Raw genomic sequence first — 20,152 nt, 5'->3', positions numbered from 1 at the left:
TATTAAAGCGCCAGGTTCACAATTTAGAAAGAAAATAGTGACAGATCAGATCTGAAGAAAATGTTGTGGCCTGTAAGACTGCTATTCATTTTAATAAAGCAGAAATCATTAAAGCCAAATAGGAATATATTAATAAGCAACTAAGAGCAGCAGAAAATAGACCTAAGTCTATTTGATATTGTCAGTAAACTAGCTGGATATAATTTATCACCATCCCCTACATAATCCGTTCTTTTGGCAGAAAGATTAGCAGATTACTTTCAGTAAAGATTATTGATATTCAAGAATCTTTTATAGCTAATAATCCTGATGTGGGGCCCACTCTTCAACTGTCCACCTATGAAAGTACCCCTGGCCTAAATCTGTTATGTGAACTTGGTGATACTTCTGATTCTCCTATGACAAGCAAGATGGTAGTCCTCACGCATAGATGACATCATCAGAAGAAGCCCGGCAAGAAAAACTTTTGTAAATGTTTCTAGAAACTTTCACTAACACACTGAGTATGCCACTATCTGCACATCCAAGGTGGGGTCCCCCCTTGAGTCTCTTCTTTTCTGTGAAGCTGTCTCGTGGGTGTGGAGCTATGCTCTTTTTCTATATATTCAAGTGATCTCAGTATTTTCTTTCTAAATTGTGAACCTGGCGCTTTAATAAAGCTAAACCAGAATGAATCCATGGATTAAAATTTCTATTAAATTTGAAAGAAGGTGTAGGATAGGGGAGGATATGAGGGTGAATTAATAACATATAGAACCAATCAAAGTTGTCGAGGGTAGTACATTATGGGCCATCAAGGAAATGCAAGGCTGAATAGCCATGTTTTCAGTTTTTTCTTGAAAGAAATCTGGCAGGGGTCTTGTGTGAGTTCTGGTGGGAATGTTATTCTATCAAATGATAGAATTCATTTAATATGAATTCTATCATTTGATACTTCACCCACAGTGTAAGGGAGACACTGTGGGTGTAAGGGAGACACCACCCACATCGGATTCAGTGCAAGTTAATGAACTTGCACTGAATCCGATGGGAGGGAAGAAATACTCAGAATTAAACTCAATTAGAATTACCATCTTCAACTTCTGAGAGTGCAAGAAGTCACAAGTTTAAAAGCTTCTGTACCATTTAAAAGTACATTAATCATCTGTAAAGAATGTTTTCATTTTGTCACCTATTAATAAATATTGTTGGAAATCATCAAGCTGTTCAGTGTGTTCTTACTGCATAATTACTGATACTTATTTGCATTGTGATCATCACTTCTGTATAAAATAAAAACTGGGCTTCAAGATAAGCAATACAAAGGGCTTGAGAAAGATTACCCCCATATCCAATTCAAGAAACCCTGAAATATCTTTAACCATCAGTAAGTGCACGGACTTAACCCTCTAATTTGGTTTCAACCATCACAGAGGTTACATTTTTCTGGTATAACTACCCTTCTTTCTCTCTCTCTCTTATTTTATTTTTTTTTAATATGTTTTCTTCTGCGGGTTTTTAATAAATATTTTTAAAAGCTAAACGTTTGGCCCTTGCAAATTCATCTCGGTCCTTAGCGAATGGCCCCGGTCTCTTCTTCCTCTGGCCCTGGTTGCATTGCCTTAGAGGCAGATTTGCTGCTCTCTCTACTTTCCATACTCCGGAGGTGCTTGCCTGGACCTATGCTAGCTCGGAGTGAGGCTTCATTCCTTTATTGGTACTACTGTTCACAAATTTCAGCCCCCCTGCTAATTCAACCCCTTTTCTTAAAAGAAACGGTGTCCTACCTCGTGCCGCCGAACCCAGCCCTGCCTAGACTTAGCAACCTTGCTTCCTCCGCGGGCTATGTCCTCCCGCTCTCCTGCCGGCAGAGGGCGGCGTGGAGGCTTCGCTCACGTTGTTTCCTCGCTAGGGCGCCGCTCCTCCAGCGCCTCTCCTTGGTCTGCAGGACCCGTCATGGCTGCGCTGTGCTACAGAGGAGCCGGTGGGAGGCTGAAGTTGCTGCCGCTGTGCTTTTCCCGGCGCATGGACCGTCCAGGCAGTAGCGAGTCGGGAGTGGGGGGTCCCACCGAGCCCTCCCAGAGGCCGGGAGGTTTGATGGCGGCGCTGGAGCGTGGACGCTCTGGGACCACTGCTGAGAGCGGCAGCAAGGTGAGCAGAGAGGGCTTTTAGAGACTCTTCCCCGCCCCCCCCCCCCCATAAATAAATACAAGTTTGTGATGCTGCTGAGCCTGCACACCAAAGCTGCAGGTTCCCCTTCCTCGCCCCAGGCTGCAAGAGGTTTCTAACGTTTTGAGGAGAAGAAACCGTCTTCGCTCCTGCCGATTGTTTCGGGCGCGTTCTCTCTCTCTGGGTCCCTGGGCTGAAGACCTGCTCATGTTTTTGAGTAGCAATGTACCTTGGTCCAGGGATTGAGTTTGACATGCATATTAGTCCCAGAGGCGAGTAGGGCTGGGCTTAAATTCTCCCTTCATTCTAGTGACCTGGCCAGCCCTTTATTTGTGCATAGAGAGTATCTTGTAATGTTTAAACCGTGCTTGATAAATTTGGTTAAATTTAGGAGAACCGTTTGTATCCCTGAAGCAGTGGCGTAGCCAGAATTGATTTTTTGGGTGGGCACAAGGTTAACATAGGTGGGCACAAGGCATGCAGGTCTACTAGTTGTTTTCTTACTGATAAATAATGCCATATACTGCAGCCTAGAATGGCTTTCTAAGTAGTTTGCAACAGCCATTATGTGTCATGTATGAAACTTTAAAATAATTTACTTCAATTATTTCAAGTATAGAAAACAATCAAATCCATAAAACAAAAATTAATGTATTCTTTCATGAACCATCTTTGCAGAAACCCAGAAATCTTCATAAATACAATAAAATATAATTAATCATCAGAACAGGTGCAGCGCAAAGCTAGGGCAATTCACATTACAAGTAACATGAAAAAAAAAATTCAAATTCTGGTGTAATCTCAGCAAAAAATAACCCTCCACTGCTATTTTGTGAAGTAACAAACTCTTGCAAAGAAAGAGGCATCTGGAACCTTGCCAAACAATCACAGCACTGACTCTCAGGATTCAAACAGCAACCTTATGAAAAAGCAGCAATGCAAATACTACACCAGGCCCTAGAACATTAATACATCACCTATGGGAATAACAGAACAGGCTGCACTACTACTACAGAGAAACTATATGCTAGAAATACTCATTTCTGTCACAAACAGGCAAAACTGAGACCGACCCTTACCTAATATAGAAATATGAGACTATAAATTAGAAACAGAAACATGTAGATAAAGCCAAAATAGAAAGCCTGAGAAACTAAAATGTCTGAACAGTGGAATACTTAAGAAAGAGCAAAATACAAAAATATAAGAATGCACATTCCCAAAGATTGACATATTTAAATGGCTAACATCTCTCTCTCTCTATCTATCTATCTATCTATCTATCTATATATATATTTTTTTTTTTTACCTTTGTTGTCTGATCTTTGTATTTTTCTAATCAGTTGGTCCTGGTCTCTCTTTCCCATTTTTTCCCTTGTCGCTCATTTCCTAATTCCTCTTCAGTGTCTTTTCTACTACTGTCTTCTTCCCTTCCACACACACACACACATATATACATAAATGCTTTCTCTCACAGACTCCCTCACACACTCAGGCTCTCACTCTCATATGCTCTCCCCCCCCCCCCCCAGCTCACATTCTCTGCAGACACACATACAAGCTCTCACTTTCTCACCCCTCCCCAGGCTTATATTCTTATGCACACACAGACGCACATCCAGGCACCCATTCTCATCCACACACACAAACCCATTCTCCCCCACACATACACACATTTAAGGTCCCATTCTCACCCACACATACACACTTTCAAGCACCCATTCTTACCCACATATTCAAGCTTCCATTCTCACCCACACACACAAACCCAGGCTCCCATTCTCACCGATATATATACACATTCAAGCTTCCATTCTCACCCACATATTCAAGCTTCCATCCTCACCCACATATTCAAGCTTCCATTATCACCCACACACATTCAAGAGTCCATTCTCACTCCCATACACACCCAGGGTCCGATTTTCACCCACACACACACAAGGCTCCCATTCTCATCCTCGCATACACATTCAAGCCTGTGCACAGTTTCCGCTTCCTCCCCCCAGAGCAGGAAGATCAGCTGGCCTCTCCTGCTGCCACTGGCCTCCTGCTATCTTCGGGCCGTATGGCCGACCGATCTTCCTGTTTTGGGGGGGGGGGGGAGCGGAAGCTGTGCGCAGCGCTTCCGCTCTCCTCCCCCCCCCACCCCCCCAAACAGGAAGATCGGTCGGCCATAATGCCCGAAGATAGCAGGAGAGGCCAGTGGCAGCAGGAGAGGCCAGCTGATCTTCCTGCTTTGGCAACAAATTCCAGAGCTTAATTGTGCATTGAGTGAGAGAATTTTCTCCAATTAGTTTTAAGTGTGCTACTTGCGAGCTTCATGGAGTACCCCCTAGTCCTTCTATTATCTGAAAGAGTAGAAAACCGATTCACATTTACCTGTTCTAGACTTTTCATGATTTTAAAGATCTGTCGTATCCCCCTCAGCCGTCTCTTCTCCAAGCGGAACAGCCCTAAACTTTAGCCTTTCTTCATTGGGGAGCTGTTCCATCCCCTTTATTATTTTGCTCGCCCTTCTCTGTACCTTCTCCATCGCGATTATATCTTTTTTGAGATGATGTGACCAGAATTGTACACAGTACTCAAAGTGCGATCTCACCGTGCAGTGATAGAAGCATTATTTTTTAAACAAGTCTACCAAGAGCTGTTAGCATAATTATCTCACTCTTCTGATTTATACCAAGGTAATGTATATTTTTATTTTATTATACTATCTCTACCCTAATTATACTACCTCTCTAACAGGCCGATACAGTAAAAATCGCAGGCACAGGCCACTCTCTTGTGCACGCAATTCAGTAAATAAAATTATTCAAATTAGGGCCCGCGGTAAAAAGAGGCGCTAGGGATACTAGCGCGTCCCTAGTGCCTCTTTTTGGACGGGAGCGGCGGCTGTCAGCGGGTTTGACAGCCGACTCTCAATTTTGCTGGCGTCTGTTCTCAAACCCGCTGACAGCCACGGGTTTGGAAACCGGACGCCGGCAAAATTGAGCATCCAGTTTTCAACCCATGAGCCGCGGGCCGATTTTAATTTTTTTTTAAATTTTTGATTATTTTTAACTTTTGGGACCTCCAACTTAATATCGCCACGATATTAAGTCGGAGGGTGTACAGAAAAGCAGTTTTTACTGCTTTTCTGTACACTTTCCCGGTGCCAAGAGAAATTAACGCCTACCTTTGGGTAGGCGCTAATTTCTGAAAGTAAAATGTGTGACTTGGCTGCACATTTTACTTTCTGTATCGTGCGGAATAACTAATAATAATAACTAATAACCACAACATTCTAATAACTATATATTATATATATTATGTATATATTATATATATACACAGTACTCAAGGTGCGATTATTATATAATAATAACTAATAATCACAACATTCTCATTACACGGCTCAAGGAAATCTGCATAGCTAACACACCACTGCATTGGTTTGAAGCCTTCCTACAAGGACGGCAATACAAAGTCAATTTCGAAAACCATAAATCGCAACCGTACAATATAAATCATAGAGTACCACAAGGATCTGCCCTCTCCTCTACTCTCTTTAATATTTATATCCTCCCTGTTTGTCACCTACTTACAGAACTTGGCCTTATGTACTTCATCTATGCAGATGACGTACAAATTGTTATCCCCATCACTGACTCCCTTAATGATGCTCTTAAAACATGGGATACTGCCCTCACCGCCATTAGTAACCTCCTTACTAGCATCAATCTGGCTATTAACCCTGATAAAACAGAACTTATTTCCCCACAGAATCACAAAAACACAATTGCTGCCACTCACACATCACTCACTCCCCCTGACATCACTAACACTGTTAAAAACCTTGGAGTCACATTAGACAACCACCTTAACCTTAAAAAGCATATCAACAACACCATTAAAGATGGGTTCTTCAAACTACACACTCTAAAAAAAAAAATTAAGACCATTACTCTACCAACATGATTTCCGTACTGTACTGCAATCCCTCATTTTCTCGAAAGTTGATTATTGTAATGCCCTTCTTCTAGGCCTACCCAAAACTACCATCCTACCACTACAAATGCTTCAAAATGCTGCAGCACGCATACTTACCAACACCAGAAAATCGGAACATATTACTCCCATACTCGGAGATCTGCACTGGCTCCCCATTGCGCAGAGAATCATGTTCAAAACCTTATCTCTAATACACAAGACCCTACACAATGAAAACATGACATGGGTCAATCATGATCTTTACTTCCACAAACACTCCAGAACCCCTAGAACACAACATGCAGCCACCCTACACACCCCCACACTTAAAACCACCACTCTTGAGTCGACTAGGAAGCGTGCGATAACCATAGCCGGGCCGAGCTGCTGGAACAAAATGACACCGGAGCTACGGCAAGAAACATGCCCAATAAAATTTAAGCAAAAACTGAAAACATGGCTTTTCCTACAGGCTTATACTTAACTTTACGCTCTCCTTTCTCTCTTACTCCTACAGCCTTGCCCACTAACTTACTTAAGTGTACATTCTCGTTCTCTCTCACCACACCTATCGTCTTATTGGCAACTACTCATATCTATTGTATTTCAATTGGACATAAGACTTCTATCCTATTTCTTTCTCTCAGGCCCAGCTTCTCTCTCTTCCAATTGTGTTTTATAAAACTCGTTCTATTTATTTACAGACATAAGTTCAGCGAGAATTTGCTATGTACCGCTATTGGATTTTTCCCTTCCATTGTTTCCACTGTTACCCCTGCTCCCCCCCCCCCCCCCCCCCCCCCGGTTAAATAAGTTTATTGTAAAGCACTGTTGCATATGTTTGTTCTAGTTCTCACAGCTGCAATGTTTCTGTTATCTGTGAACCGATGTGAGGTTACTAAACAAATGTCGGTATATAAAAATTGCAAATAAATAAATAAATAGGGCCATCAACATGCATTTGCATGTTGCGGGCGCTATTAGTTTCAGGGGGGTTGGACGCGCATTTTCGATGCGCTATTACTCCTTACTGAATAAGGGCTAAAGCTAGCGTGTCAAACGCGCATCCAAACGCGGGTTAACAGTGCGCTCTGCTGGAGCGCACTGTGCTGTATCAACCTGAGTGTGTTTAAATTTTGATTATTTAGCCTACTATTTAGTTTACTATGTTAATTATTTATATTATGAAACAATGTATTTACTTCCTTTCTTCTTTGGAAATGCAAATAATTGTAAATGATTAATTGCTAACTACTGTAAACCAATTTGATATGCTTGCATGAAAAGTCGGTATATAAAAATTATTAAATAAAATTGACTTTTTCCGTTTTATTCACCATCCCCCTTCCTAATAATTCCTAACATTCTTCTTTTTGAACTTCAAGTCTTTAGGGAATTGCAGTATTTTACCCTTGCCCTTTTGAATTCATTTGCTGTTCTTGTCTTAGCCATCTCTTTTGGGAGGGTATTCCAGGCATCCACCACCCACCCTCTCTGCGACAAAATATTTCTTTATATTGGTTCTGAGTCATCTCTTCTGGAGTTTTGTATCATGACCCTTAGTTCTACCATTTCCTTTCTAATGGAAAAGGTTTGAAGTTTGTGCATTGTTAATGTCAGGTATCTGAAGGTTTCTATCTTCTTGGCATTGAATCGCAGCTGTTAAATCTTTGACCTCTTTACAAGTTTTCTTAAAACAGTTTTCCTTTTCTCTATTTCTTCAGGCATGTTCACTCTGTTGCAGATCTTAGTATCATGTGCAAAAAAGGCAAACTTTTCCTTCTAATCCCTCTGCAATGTTGCTCATGAAGATACTGAACAGAACCAGCCCCAAAACTGATCCTGAGGCACTCTAAACACTGTTCTCTCAACAAAGCAGATTCTATTTACCATTACACGTTTTCTCTTGTCAATCAACAAGTTAGTAATCCACTCCATCAACTTGGTGCCCACCCAAGCTTCTCATTTTATTCATGAGCCTCCTCTGCGGAACCATATCAAAAGCTTGGCTGAAATCAAAGAAAATGACATAACGTGCTCTTTTACTACTATTGTTTGACAGCAATGATGTAGTTTCTGTATATTGATGGCATTTTGTTTAAAAGATGCTGGATTAACTTCCACTATAACTGTTTCAGGACATTTTAGATGGTGTGCAATTGTCAGTGTGCCTTGGTGATGTCATGGATATTTGTGAAAACAAATGTCTCTGATGGCAGTCATATTTGTTTGCCCAAAGATAGATGGCTGCATTATTTTCTTCCAATATTCAGCCATTATCTAAAGCTTGTGTAATGATTCCTTGAAGTGTGTGTAATATTTTTATACGTCTGACATTCTCAATTTAATATGGCATTTCATATTCACACTGATGACATATAATTGTGTGCTCCACTGGGATCTAATGTTAGGGAGGCAGTAGGTCAGATTAATAGCTGCTTAGAAGTAGTTTGTAAACTGCAGCAACTGTGTTTAAAAACTTCCAAGCTGGAAGTCATGTTAATTGGCTGGAATGGTGAGCAGTTGTGTTCTCCACAATTCTGTTTAGCCGTAAAAAATTCTTCTGCTTAAAAAGAAAGTTTGTAATTTTGGGCGTTACTGAATGATGACTTGTCTCTTGATTCACAAATGGCCAAAGTTTAAAAAATAGTAGTTTTTCAATTGTGGAACTGTAGTGTATGCAGGCCTGCTGTGGCCTCAAGAATAGTTCAGGAACACAATAAGACTGACTGACTTAATTCTATTGCAAGTATTTATTTATAGTGCTTCAAAGATATAGAAACCAAAATAGCGCGCCTTATGTCAGGCACAACTATCAGGTAAACATACTCCATCTGGGTGCATCGTGAGGTCCTACCTGACCCCTGTGGCCTCCCCAAGCTTTTTGGGCCTGAGTTCTTATAGTAGGGTGAAGGGAACCTCCCTTCACCCAGAATCCCTTGTGGCTTTCTGCCTTAAGGATGATTGGGTTAAAACCCTGAGACAGCCTTCTTAAGGTAGAATGAGGCAAGAACATTACAAAACTTGATTCTTCTGTTAATAGGCTCCTGGTTCAGGATTTAGTTGGACAAAATTAGACTCTTGCAGGGCATTATAATGTGATCTTCTGCACAAAATTGTTCATTGCTCGCAATTGGTCCAGAATGCTGTGGCTCGGCTACAAGTGGGGCCAGTCTTTGGGATGATGTTTATCTTGTGCTGAAAGATCATAATTATTTTCATAGGCATTCTGATTCTTGTATTTTGACTCACCGATTTTTGGGCAGTTGTCATATTTTTATTGTGTTTGAATTTTTATATTTCCATTGATAAGCAGGCATGAATCAACCATGACAGTCAGAGCTTGCCTTTGCAACAGGTTTCTCTTTTGTCTTAGGTTCTGCCCTGTTCCAGCGCTCATCTGTTTGTCTTCCCAGGTAGTACCTCCAGACTCTCTCTGGTACTGACCTCGGTTTGCTTGTTGACCATTCCTCTGACTGACTCCTGGACTCTGACGTCTGCCTGCTCGACCTCCAGTCTCAAACCTGACCACGCTCCCCCTGTCTGTGGGCACGCCGGACTTCCACTCTCTCAGGAGACCCTGCGAGGCCCACCTAAGTCCAAGCGGCCCGGGTCCCTACGGGTTCCTCCCGGGGGGGACCTCGGACGTCCAGTGGTGAAGCTCTCCCTAGCCTCTGTCTCCTTCCGTGCTCCACCCCCTGAGGGTAGTTGCCTCCTGGTCCCTACCAAGAGGCACGTTTCCACTGCCACAGGACAAGTGTCCACCCCTGAGCGCAACAATGCTGCCCCATGAGCCTTTCAAACTTTCTTCTTCCAACCTACCGCACAGATGTGTTTCTGGTCTTTCACTCTGATTTAGTTGGCTTTTATCTTTGGCTAAATTTGTCTGCCCTGCATCTTTTTCTCTTGCCACTGCCTTGATAGTCCCTCAATGGAACTTTTCAGTTCTAAAAAATAAAAAAGGGAAAAAAAATAGAAATCCAAGGACAAGAAGTCTACGATCAATGAGTTTAAGGTCTGCATATATGGGCACCAGATGTCTATTATTGATAACCCATTCCATCTACTATTGTTGCCTAGGCTCAGATCGTAACACCATCAGTTGTTGTAGATGTGGTTGGATATCCCCAAAGGCTCAGCAGTATAGTACCTGGAAAATGGAGACCCTGCAGAAGGCACTGCTATGTGTAGGAGCCATAGGCCTTGGAATAAGGTTGGACAGAGGAGGAGTCACTGCGTTTCTCAGAGCGAGATGTCAATGGATTTTTGGCGCTGCAGGAAGTCAAGGTGGGATTCTGCTTCTCATTCTTGCAAGTCAGGATAGACTCCCCTTCTTCCCCACCCCCCAGTACTTCAGTTCTTGGATCTGCCACAGGTCAGCGTTTGAGCAAGGCATGGAAGACCATAGTGCTGGCTGAGGTACAAAGAAGAGCACCAAAATAGCACAAGGGATCCCCTTTGTCATAGTTTGGGTTGGATGATGGGATTTCTCCATCAGGAGCAGTGCAGAGCTTTTTGGCAAGGCAGGGAGGGATCTTCTGCCTGACCAGCCACCTCCCCCTTGGGTTGGGTCTGCAGGTTCTGAGGACTGGCAGAACTTTCCTGGATTAATACATGGCAGGACATGGTCTTCACCTGTCTAGCTACCTCCTCTTTGGGTTAGGTTCAGAAGGTCTAGTGGCCAGCAGAACATCTCAGGCTAGTCTTCTGGTGGTGGTGCACTAAGGAGTAGGATACAAACTAGAACGAGTGCACCGGTTAGAAAGGGAAGACAAGTAGACACAAGGCAGGGCAAGAATGGAGTAGAGTGTAGACCATGGAACACACTGGAAAGTCAGGTCACTGGGGAGGCCTGGAGAGGGACACAAGGCCAGGGCAGGAGAAGGATTACCAGGCTTAAGAAAGGCTGGACCAAGCAAGGGCTAGATGAGACAAGACAGGAACAGAGTACAACACTTAGGCAGAAAAAAAGTAAATAAGAACCCTGCAATGTAGGGTATGAACAGACTAGAGAGACCAAGGGAAGGCCTGCATAGACAAGGACAAGACAGGGAATACAGAGACGGGGCAGGCCACTGGGAGGCCCAGGCAGGAATAGACAAGGACAGTGCACAGGAGAGCCACTGAGTGTCCCACACAGGACAAGGACTGGACAGGCACACAAGATACAGACAAGGGACCAATGACAAGAGAAGGAGCAGGCTAGAACAGAAGAGTCACAGGTAACAAGGGCACAACTGGGAACAAGGGAAAAAACAGGGACAAGCCAGAACAATTCAAGAAGGTCAGAATAGGCCACACTGGAACACACACAAGGCAAAAAGGCCGCTAAAGCCACAAGGTAATAAGGCAAGATGAGAAGGCTGCTAGGTCCACAATGTAACAAGGCAAGGAAAGAAGGCCACTCTGAAACAAGGAAAGGCAAGGAGGCCACAAGGGCCACAGAGGAAACAAGGTAAAGTTTAAGACTGGCTAAAGCAAGGAGCCAAGGTTACTGTGAGAGAGGTACTTACAGGACAGTCCTTGCTGAGTTACTCAGTCTTCAAGAAAGCGGCTAGAACTGGTGAGTGTGGCTTAGTGAGGACCCCTATTGGTGGAGAGGCTGTGTAGCAGTCATAATCATTACACCCTTGGGGGCCCACTCCCTCATTTCCAAAAAAGTCAGTGCCATAAACGTGGGGCTCTGCTGGAGCAAAACCTGTCATTGGTGTTGAGACAAGATTTCCTTGGCGCAGGTGCCATTGTACTTCATGGTGTGGAAAATTCCCATGGTGTCAAGCCATTTATCTTTCCAGATCCGATGTTGATCAGGGCACAGTCTGTCTCATTGGTGCAGTGTGCGCATACCAGGATGCACTAAGACCCTTGAAGTGAACAATGACTACTTCAATTTCATCAGAGCACAGCACAAGAGTCTTTCTACCATGGAGAGTACAGTGGTGTTATAAGAGGCTTTTCTGGCTCCAGTGTCCAGATCCTGGACTGGCCTGCAGGAAGTGTTGATGCTGCCTGCTCAGAGTGCATTAGAGTCTGCTGCTTTGTCAGTTGCAAACCAATGCAGCACTGAGCTCCTGCTTGTTGCTACTAGTGTAATCAGCCCATAGTGAGGATGAATCAAGCAGGGCCTGTGCGCGTGATTCAGTAAATAAAATTATTCAAATTAGGGCCCGCAGTAAAAAGAGGCGCTAGGGACACTAGCACGTCCCTAGCGCCTCTTTTTTGACAGGAGCGGCGGCTGTCAGCGAGTTTGACAGCCGACGCTTAATTTTGCCGGTGTCTGTTCTCAAACCCGCTGACAGCCACGTGTTCGGAAACCGGACGCCAGCAAAATTTAGCATCCGGTTTTCAACCCGCGGGCCGTTTTTAAATTTATTTTTTTTTATTTTTTATTTTTAACTTTTGGGACCTCCGACTTAATATCGCCATGATATAAAGTGCACAGAAAAGCAGTTTTTACTGCTTTTCTGTGCACTTTCCCGGTGCCGGCAGAAATTAATGCCTACCTTTGGGTAGGCGCTAATTTCTGAAAGTAAATGCACATTTTACTTACTGAATCGTGCGGGAATAACTAATAGGGCCATCAACATGCATTTGCATGTTGCGGGCGCTATTAGTTTCAGGGGAGTTGGACGCGCATTTTCGATGTGCTATTACCCCTTACTGAATAAGGGGTAAAGCTAGCGCATCGAAAACGCGTACTGTATCGGCCTGAAAGTGTTACTAAATCCGAAGGTCAGCCCAACTGGACGCGGACCATATTATTCAGAGCTGTGGTCCCTTAATAGAGATGGTGAAAGAAGTAGTGCATTATCTATTGAACACAGCACAATCAGTGGCCAGCAGACACCTGCAGAGAGCCCTCTGGCCAAAGATAATGCACATGAAATCCAAAGGGACAGTGACAGCGTAGAAGGTATACAAGACCTCCACCTCCTTAGCCTATGTTAGTCTTGAGGTTGTTTGAGGCAGACTGTCAAGAGAAAGGGGATCTTGCCATGGAAGGCAGAGGTATTTTGAATCCTTGACTTCCTATAGAAGGACTTGGACAAGGGTCTAGCTCTTGCTTCACTAAGAGTTTAGGGGACGTATTAAATGTGCCCATGTTATCACACACTCAGATGTAGGTGTGCTTTTAGAGAGGGGTGAAGCAGATCAGACTGCCCTTCAGACCAATATTTGTATCAAATTTGCAGCTGATAAAAAATAATTCAGAGTAGTTAAATCATAAGCAGATTGTGATATATTACAGGAGGACCTTGTGAGACTGGAAGATTGGGCATCCAAATGGCAGATGAAATTTAAGTGGACAAGTGCAAGGTGTTGCATGTAGGGAAAAATAACCCTTGCTGTAGTTACACGATGTTAGGTTCCATATTAGGAGCTACCACCCAGGAAAAAGATCTAGGCATCATAGTGGATAATACTTTGAAATCATCGGCTCAGTGTGCTGCAGCAGTCAAAAAAGCAAACAGAATGTTAGGAATTATTAGGAAGGTAATGGTTAATAAAACAGAAAATTTCATAATGCCTCTGTATTGCTCTGTGGTGAGACAGCACCTTGAATACTGTGTACAATTCTATTCATCGCATGTCAAAAAAGATATAGTTGTGATGGAGAAGGTACAGAGAAGGGCAACCAATAGGATAAAGGGGATGGAACCACTCCCCTATGAGGAAAGGCTGAAGAGGTGTTAGGGCTGTTCAGCTTGGAGAAGAGTTGGCTGAGGGGGGATATGATAGAGGTCTTTAAAATCATGAGAGGTCTTGAACGAGTAGATGTGAATCGGTTATTTACACTTTCGGATAATAGAAGGACTAGGGGGCACTCTATGAAGTTAGCAAGTAGCACATTTAAGACTAATCGGAGAATATTCTTTTTCACTCAACGCACAGTTAAGCTCTGGAATTTGTTGCCAGAGGATGTGGTTAGTGCAGTTAGTGTAGCTGGGTTCAAAAAAAGTTTGGATAAGTTCTTGGAGGAGAAGTCCATTAACTGCTATTAATCAAGTTGACTGTTATTATTTGGGCCTGTGGCAGATGATCATGCTCACGGGGGAAGATCCAGAGAGGGACCACCGGTCCGGCTCAGAGTTGGGAGACAGACACACACTTACAGGTCGATACTGTAAGACCGCGGGAGAGCAGACGAACGCCCGCTCTCCCGGCACGCGCACCAGCCCTTCGCCGGTGCGGGCGATTCAGTATTTAAATGAGGTGACTGCTTTTCTGTGCACTTTCCTGGCGCCGGAAGAAATTAAAGGTCGGCGCTAATTTCTTAGAGTAAAATGTGCGGCTTGGCTGCACATTTTACTTACTGGATCCCGCGCGCATACCTAATAGGGCCATCAACATGCATTTGCATGTTGAGGGCGCTATTAGGTGCCGCGGGTGGGCCGCGTGTTTTCCTCCCCTTACTGAATAAGGGGTAAGGGAAAACACGCGACCAGAGCAGGCTGACAGTGCGCTCCGACGGAGCACACTTTACTGTATCGACCTGTTAGTTCTTTTATTAAACTGTTTTAGAGAACCACCAGAGATGGCAGTAGTGAGCTGGAAGAGCCCGGCTGGGCTGTAGTCTCTCAGGCACTGGAACAGCGATCCCAGGAAGGCTGAGCTGTAGAGAAACTGAGATAGTGAGCAGGCAGAGTATGCAGAGTTCAGGAACAGAACCTTGATGGTAACATTCACACAATAGTCTCCAGTCCAGGAGCTGGAATGAAGTAGGCCCTCGAGGAGCGAGTACCTGGTTCCAGGGAAAGCTCTGAGAGAGAGATGGTAACTCACTGGTGTTGTAGGCAGCGGTGACTTCCTGGCAGAAGTTATATTCAGTAGCAGGTCCGGGAACATGGGCCCTTGAGGAGCGAGTACCGGTACCAGACTGCGACCTGAAAAGCAAGAGAGAGAGCGAGGCCCCCGAGGAGCGGGTACCCCTGGTAAAGTCCGAGGAAGCAGACAAGCAAGGTATGTGGAGAGCGAATCCCATCCGCAGAGATACCTGGAGGCAGCTAGGTAGGAAACCCTTTGCTAATTCGATTAGCTAGCAAAACAAGAGACCTTAAATATCTGGCGATGATGATGTCATCTCAGGGGGACGCCCTGAGGTTTGCGCCACAGCTGGTACTTGAGCTGGGGCTGTGCTGCGCACGTGCCCTTAGGCATCAGGAGAACATGGCGGAAGGCAGCGTCTAGCCGGTCTGGGGACGCCGGAGGAGGTTGGCAAAATGATGCCGCAGCAGCCAAACTTCCATCAACCAAAGAGGGAGTCACCAAAGAGGTAAGGTGGGTAGAGTGGAGACATCGGGCAGCGACGGTCACAACATTGACTTAGGGAATGGCCTCTGCTTTAAATCGCATCAGTAGCCTGGGATCTTCTTGGTATTTGGGTACTTGCCAGATTCTTGTGGCCTGGTTTGGTCTCTGTTGGAAACAGAATGCTAGGCTTGATGGACCCTCGATCTGACCAGCATGGCAATTTCTTATGTTCATGTGTTCTTATGTTCTTAACCATATTTGTTGACTTCCATGCTTCATTTTTGAGAGTAAAGATTCCTTAAAAAGAAAAAAAAAAAGAGAAAGTAAAGTGTATTGATTTTCTTACCAGCTTTTGAATGCCATTGTTTGCCCTAAGTACCTCTCAGATTTGGAATGTGATTTATTCCCTGGTAAATTGCGAGTGAAAATCATACATGAGTTGTTGAACAAATGTTTAAAAAAAAAAAAAAAAAAGTTGTAAAATCACAGTTCTCTACCATCACCTGATACCTAGTTATTGAAGTCTAAAGAGAGCAATATCCTGCCCTAAATGTTTGTGGTCTAGTGGGGAGATAAATGAATGAAGATTTCTGTAGAATTAAGACTGGTTGATCGTATCTTTTGAGTTTTCTCCATATAATATTAGAGAGAAAAATTTGTAAGGAAACTGGTAAGATAGAGATACTGTTAGTTCATTGTTGAGGATACAACAATAGAGAAGGAATTTCCATCAACTGGCACAAAGAAAAGACAATAGAAGAACAGTGAAAGGAAAGGCATCAAAGTTAGTGAGAGGCAGGTGGATGCCCAAGGAGGATTTGAATACATGAGTAATTTTGAACTTGAATTTGCAGAAGAGATGGCGCCAGTAGATAATTTTGAGGATAGGGTATTCTTACTTCTTATGTATTTGAAAGAATAATGGGAAGAACCATAGCATTCTGGCCATACCAATGGCATCAGATTTGGGACTTGGAGAGAACTATTGAGTTGCAGTAATTGAGATGAGAGCAAATAAAGTATAAATAAGGATCCCATCGGTAAATAAAAATTAGTGGATTTAGTTGATATTGTGTGGGTAAAAAATAGGATAAAAATATATATATATATATAACTGGATGTGAGACAAACTTAGGTTTAGGTAAAGGGTATGACCAAGATTAGCAGTAGTGTGTGATGGATCTCTTTTTGAAAACCCGTGAAGGCACTACACTGTAAAGAATGAGATGTAAAAAAAATCTGGGAAACATTTTCATGTAGCCAATGCTTTGGTTAACCATGTTGAAATGTCTCATTAAAAAATCTGCAGGAAACAGGCTATCCCAAATGATTCAAATAAATGTTGGAATCTTAGTGAATCGTTTGTTACAGTAGAATCAGTAATGCCCATGACATACTTTTATGACCAAGTAGGAAAACAGACTTTCAAATAATATTTTTTACATCTTCTTTTTTTGCCTTTTGTTAAGACAGTAAACATTTAATACCTGGAAAATGTTTCAGATATTATATCCTGTTCAGACATTTTACAGTTAAGGAATCATTTTGGGCAGTTCAGTTCATATATCACCAAACATTTTGTAACGTGTGCAGTACCATATAATCTCTTTATAATCATGTAAACCAGAAGGGGACTCTCACTTTAAGGTTAAAAGAAGGAAAGAATGGTTTGAGGATGAGTCGTCTAGGTTTGGTTTGTTAGTCTCTTGAGCGAGGAACAGTGCTGATACTATGTGTTATAACCACAAGGTGGAAGTATTTGAATAGACAATGAGTTTGCTGTGTCCTTTGCAGAACTTCAGATTAGAACAGCAGAGGGCGTTTGGCAGTATTTTAGTTTCAACATTAATAAAGTTATTAAAAATGTCTTAAGTATTTAATGGTGACCAAATTCTCTGCCTTTAGGGGTTAGGGCATTTTGTTTTTGTGAATAAAATCTAGATGTCCGCCCCTGGCTGTAGTGTGCACATTGTTCCTATATTTCTTTTTGTGTGTACAATAACTTGAGCATTTCAAGCTTTCCTGCATTAACTGCTTGTAGTTTGTGGTGTACATGCTTTGTATTCACATCTATGCTTGCACGTTGAGATCTGATATTCAGTCTGAGTTTTATTTCATTCTTTTTAAAATTTCTTGCAAGTATTACACACAGACTGTTTTTTATTTGTTGCTGTGGCCTTCAACACAATCTAATCTATCACCAAAATTTTAAAAAATGTGATTAATCAAATATTTTAAGTATCTTTAATCAAATACATCAAAATCAAATATATAATGAATTTATAATACATTCTAAATACACATAATCAAATATATTTAAAGACAAAAACTTAATAAATGCAAAGTAAAAATATCTAAAAACTCCATCAAAAAAACTGGTCAAACCCCTCTCTCTCACTGAGGGACTGAGCAAATCAATACATAGTCATTAAATACAGTATAACATCAAATACATTTCCTTATTCTCCTGATAGACCATTTTTTACAATAAGAATTCACTCTCTACAGCTGCCAGAGGCAGAGGACATACCTTCTTTTCCCTTGTGATGTCACGTCCAGCTATAAGGAAGGTGTGGTCGGAGGCAATTGCCAGTATTCTCTGTCTCTGGCAGCCTGTGAACTAGTAAGGACATACTAGACATCTACCAGAGCCCTGGTTAGGGCTAGGCCTGTTGGGACCCTTCTGGCTCCTAGGGTAACAGTCCCTAGGAATTGATTCCCCCCAGTGGAAGCTTGCACCCACACTGAAAAATCACCCTTTCTCTTTTTCTTGGTTGAATTTTCTGTTAGGTTTGGATCCCAGTACCCCCAAGGTGTCTGGTAGATCAAACATGGTAGGGCAGCCAAGAGCTTTTAAAATACAGAAAGGCCTTAGGGTTCAAGGGCTTGAGTGTAGACTCTCCCCACTCCTCGATCCCCTCTCTGTCTCTTCCTTCCTTCCTTTCTTTCTGTATGAAGGAAGCACTGAGGCACAGACTCAAGGTGGCTCCTAGTGGTGGTGAGTAGAGCTGGGACATACAAGGGTGCAAGCAGCCTAAATTGCGTTGAAGGGAGAATAGGCACACTGACACAGACAGGGAGTGGAACCTGGTGGTTCTCCTTAAGTCGCCTTCCTACCGCTTGCAAAGGTACCTCCTGACGGATTAAAAAATGAATAGAAGCCACAGGTGTATGACCTGTGGCTCCAGAAGGCTTCCAACTATCATGGGGTCTCTCTGCCCTGTATGTGATAGGGAAGTCAAGCTGGCAGAGCAGGAGCACACCAACGCTGGAACACTCCCACAGGAGGAACAGTGAGAATCAGCAATAATTTTAGGAGCCGAATTGGGCCCACTTGAGGCAGAAAACATCCAGATCCTGCGTGCACCACACTCAGACTCTTTATCAGTGGGGATAGGGGTGGGGGTGTGGTGTTTGATTCCTGCTAGGTGTGAGCAGACATAGCTCTACAGAAGCTGCAAAAAAATTCCCACTCTTCTGTATAGAGTTTTCTCACCTGTTTTTTGTTCTGATGCACAAGGCATTCTGCACTATGAAGAAGCCTGGCACAGAGCTTCTTTCAGCCATACTGGGTCCATTCTACCTTGGGGACTTGAGGGTTACATTTTAGGTGCTCTAAAGTAATGTTAAAGGCTTCAGGCTCCTCCATGCAAACCTGTACATAGAATCCTTTGAGGGGCCCACCTCAGGGGAAGAATCTGAGCATACTAACCCTTTAGACTCATTAGATGAAGGGGAATGTTCTTCCAAGAAAGAAGAATTCTCTGTATTGAGGTTATTCCATAGAAAAGAACTGTTGGCCCTGTTTTCTAATGTAATGGCCACTCTTAAAATTTCAGGGGCTAAGGCTGTGGATCAGGTGAAAGGAGATCTGATCCTGCAGGGGATTCAGAGGCCTCCGAAGGCCTTTGCACTGCACCCAGCCTTATAAAACAATATTAACTGAATGGGACCCCCTGGGGAAGTTTAAAGGATGTATAATCATGAGTAAGATCTACCCCTTAGTATTAGAAGATAATCTTCAGAGAATTCCTAGGGTGGATGCCCTGGTCTCAGTGGTTATCCACAAAATGACGTTTCCAGTTGAAGGCAAGACAGCTTTGAAAAGACCCTCAAGATAGCCTCAATTTTCATATCTTAAATCAAGTCTTTACTACTAATACCATGGCACTTCATGCTACCATCTGTGAGGTTTGTTGCTTGAGTGGTAGTTCGCTGGACCCAGCAATTCCCAAAAAGCGAAGAGTCAGCACAGCTAGAGTCAGATGTAGCCTTTCTTGTGGATGCTATGCATGATTTCTTCCAAGTGGCATCTTGAGCATTTGCCTCAGGAGTGGTGGCCAGGCGGCTGTGCAACTGGGTGGCAGATTTGGTATCCGTATCTTGCCTTGGTAAGTTGCCATTTAGAGAAGTTCTACTATTTGAAGAAGAATTGGAAAACCTAATTCAGGATCTAGGAGAATCCAAGTCTGAGACTCCTGGAAGTCAAAACTTGGCCAGGCATTTGAGATCCAAGATGCCAGTGCTTCAGGAGGTAAATCCAGTGGGTGCACTGAGAGGAGGTGGCTGAAAAGAATTGGTAAGTACTGCTTGGGGAGAAGTAAACTATTGGGATATATTATTTAGTATGTTTGTGTGTCTGTATTGAATAGCTAGTCAGAGGGCAGGCAAAAACCAGCAGTTTGTGTGTTTGGTATTAAATAGGTAGTCAGTAAGGCAGGCAAAAAAATAGAAGTTTGTGTTTGTATTTCTGAACACTCCCACCCACTCTAGCCCATCC

At 43.1% G+C, this 20,152-nt stretch overlaps 1 protein-coding gene across 1 annotated transcript in view; it reads left to right on the top strand.

Moving 5' to 3' along the window:
* The first annotated feature begins 1,782 nt into the window (after window positions 1-1,782).
* Window positions 1,783-20,152, top strand: part of MRPS28 (mitochondrial ribosomal protein S28) — a 368,806-nt gene continuing 350,436 nt past the window's right edge. The window contains exon 1 of the mRNA XM_029591534.1: window positions 1,783-2,130. Within this exon, the coding sequence (XP_029447394.1) occupies window positions 1,825-2,130 (306 nt within the window). The 5' untranslated portion in view covers window positions 1,783-1,824. The remainder of the gene's footprint in view (window positions 2,131-20,152) is intronic.

The sequence above is a fragment of the Rhinatrema bivittatum genome, chromosome 2 (assembly GCF_901001135.1).
Source record: "Rhinatrema bivittatum chromosome 2, aRhiBiv1.1, whole genome shotgun sequence".
Classification (NCBI taxonomy): domain Eukaryota; kingdom Metazoa; phylum Chordata; class Amphibia; order Gymnophiona; family Rhinatrematidae; genus Rhinatrema; species Rhinatrema bivittatum.
The sequence above is the reverse complement of the archived record's forward strand: the minus strand, read 5'-3'. Positions and strand labels throughout refer to the sequence as shown.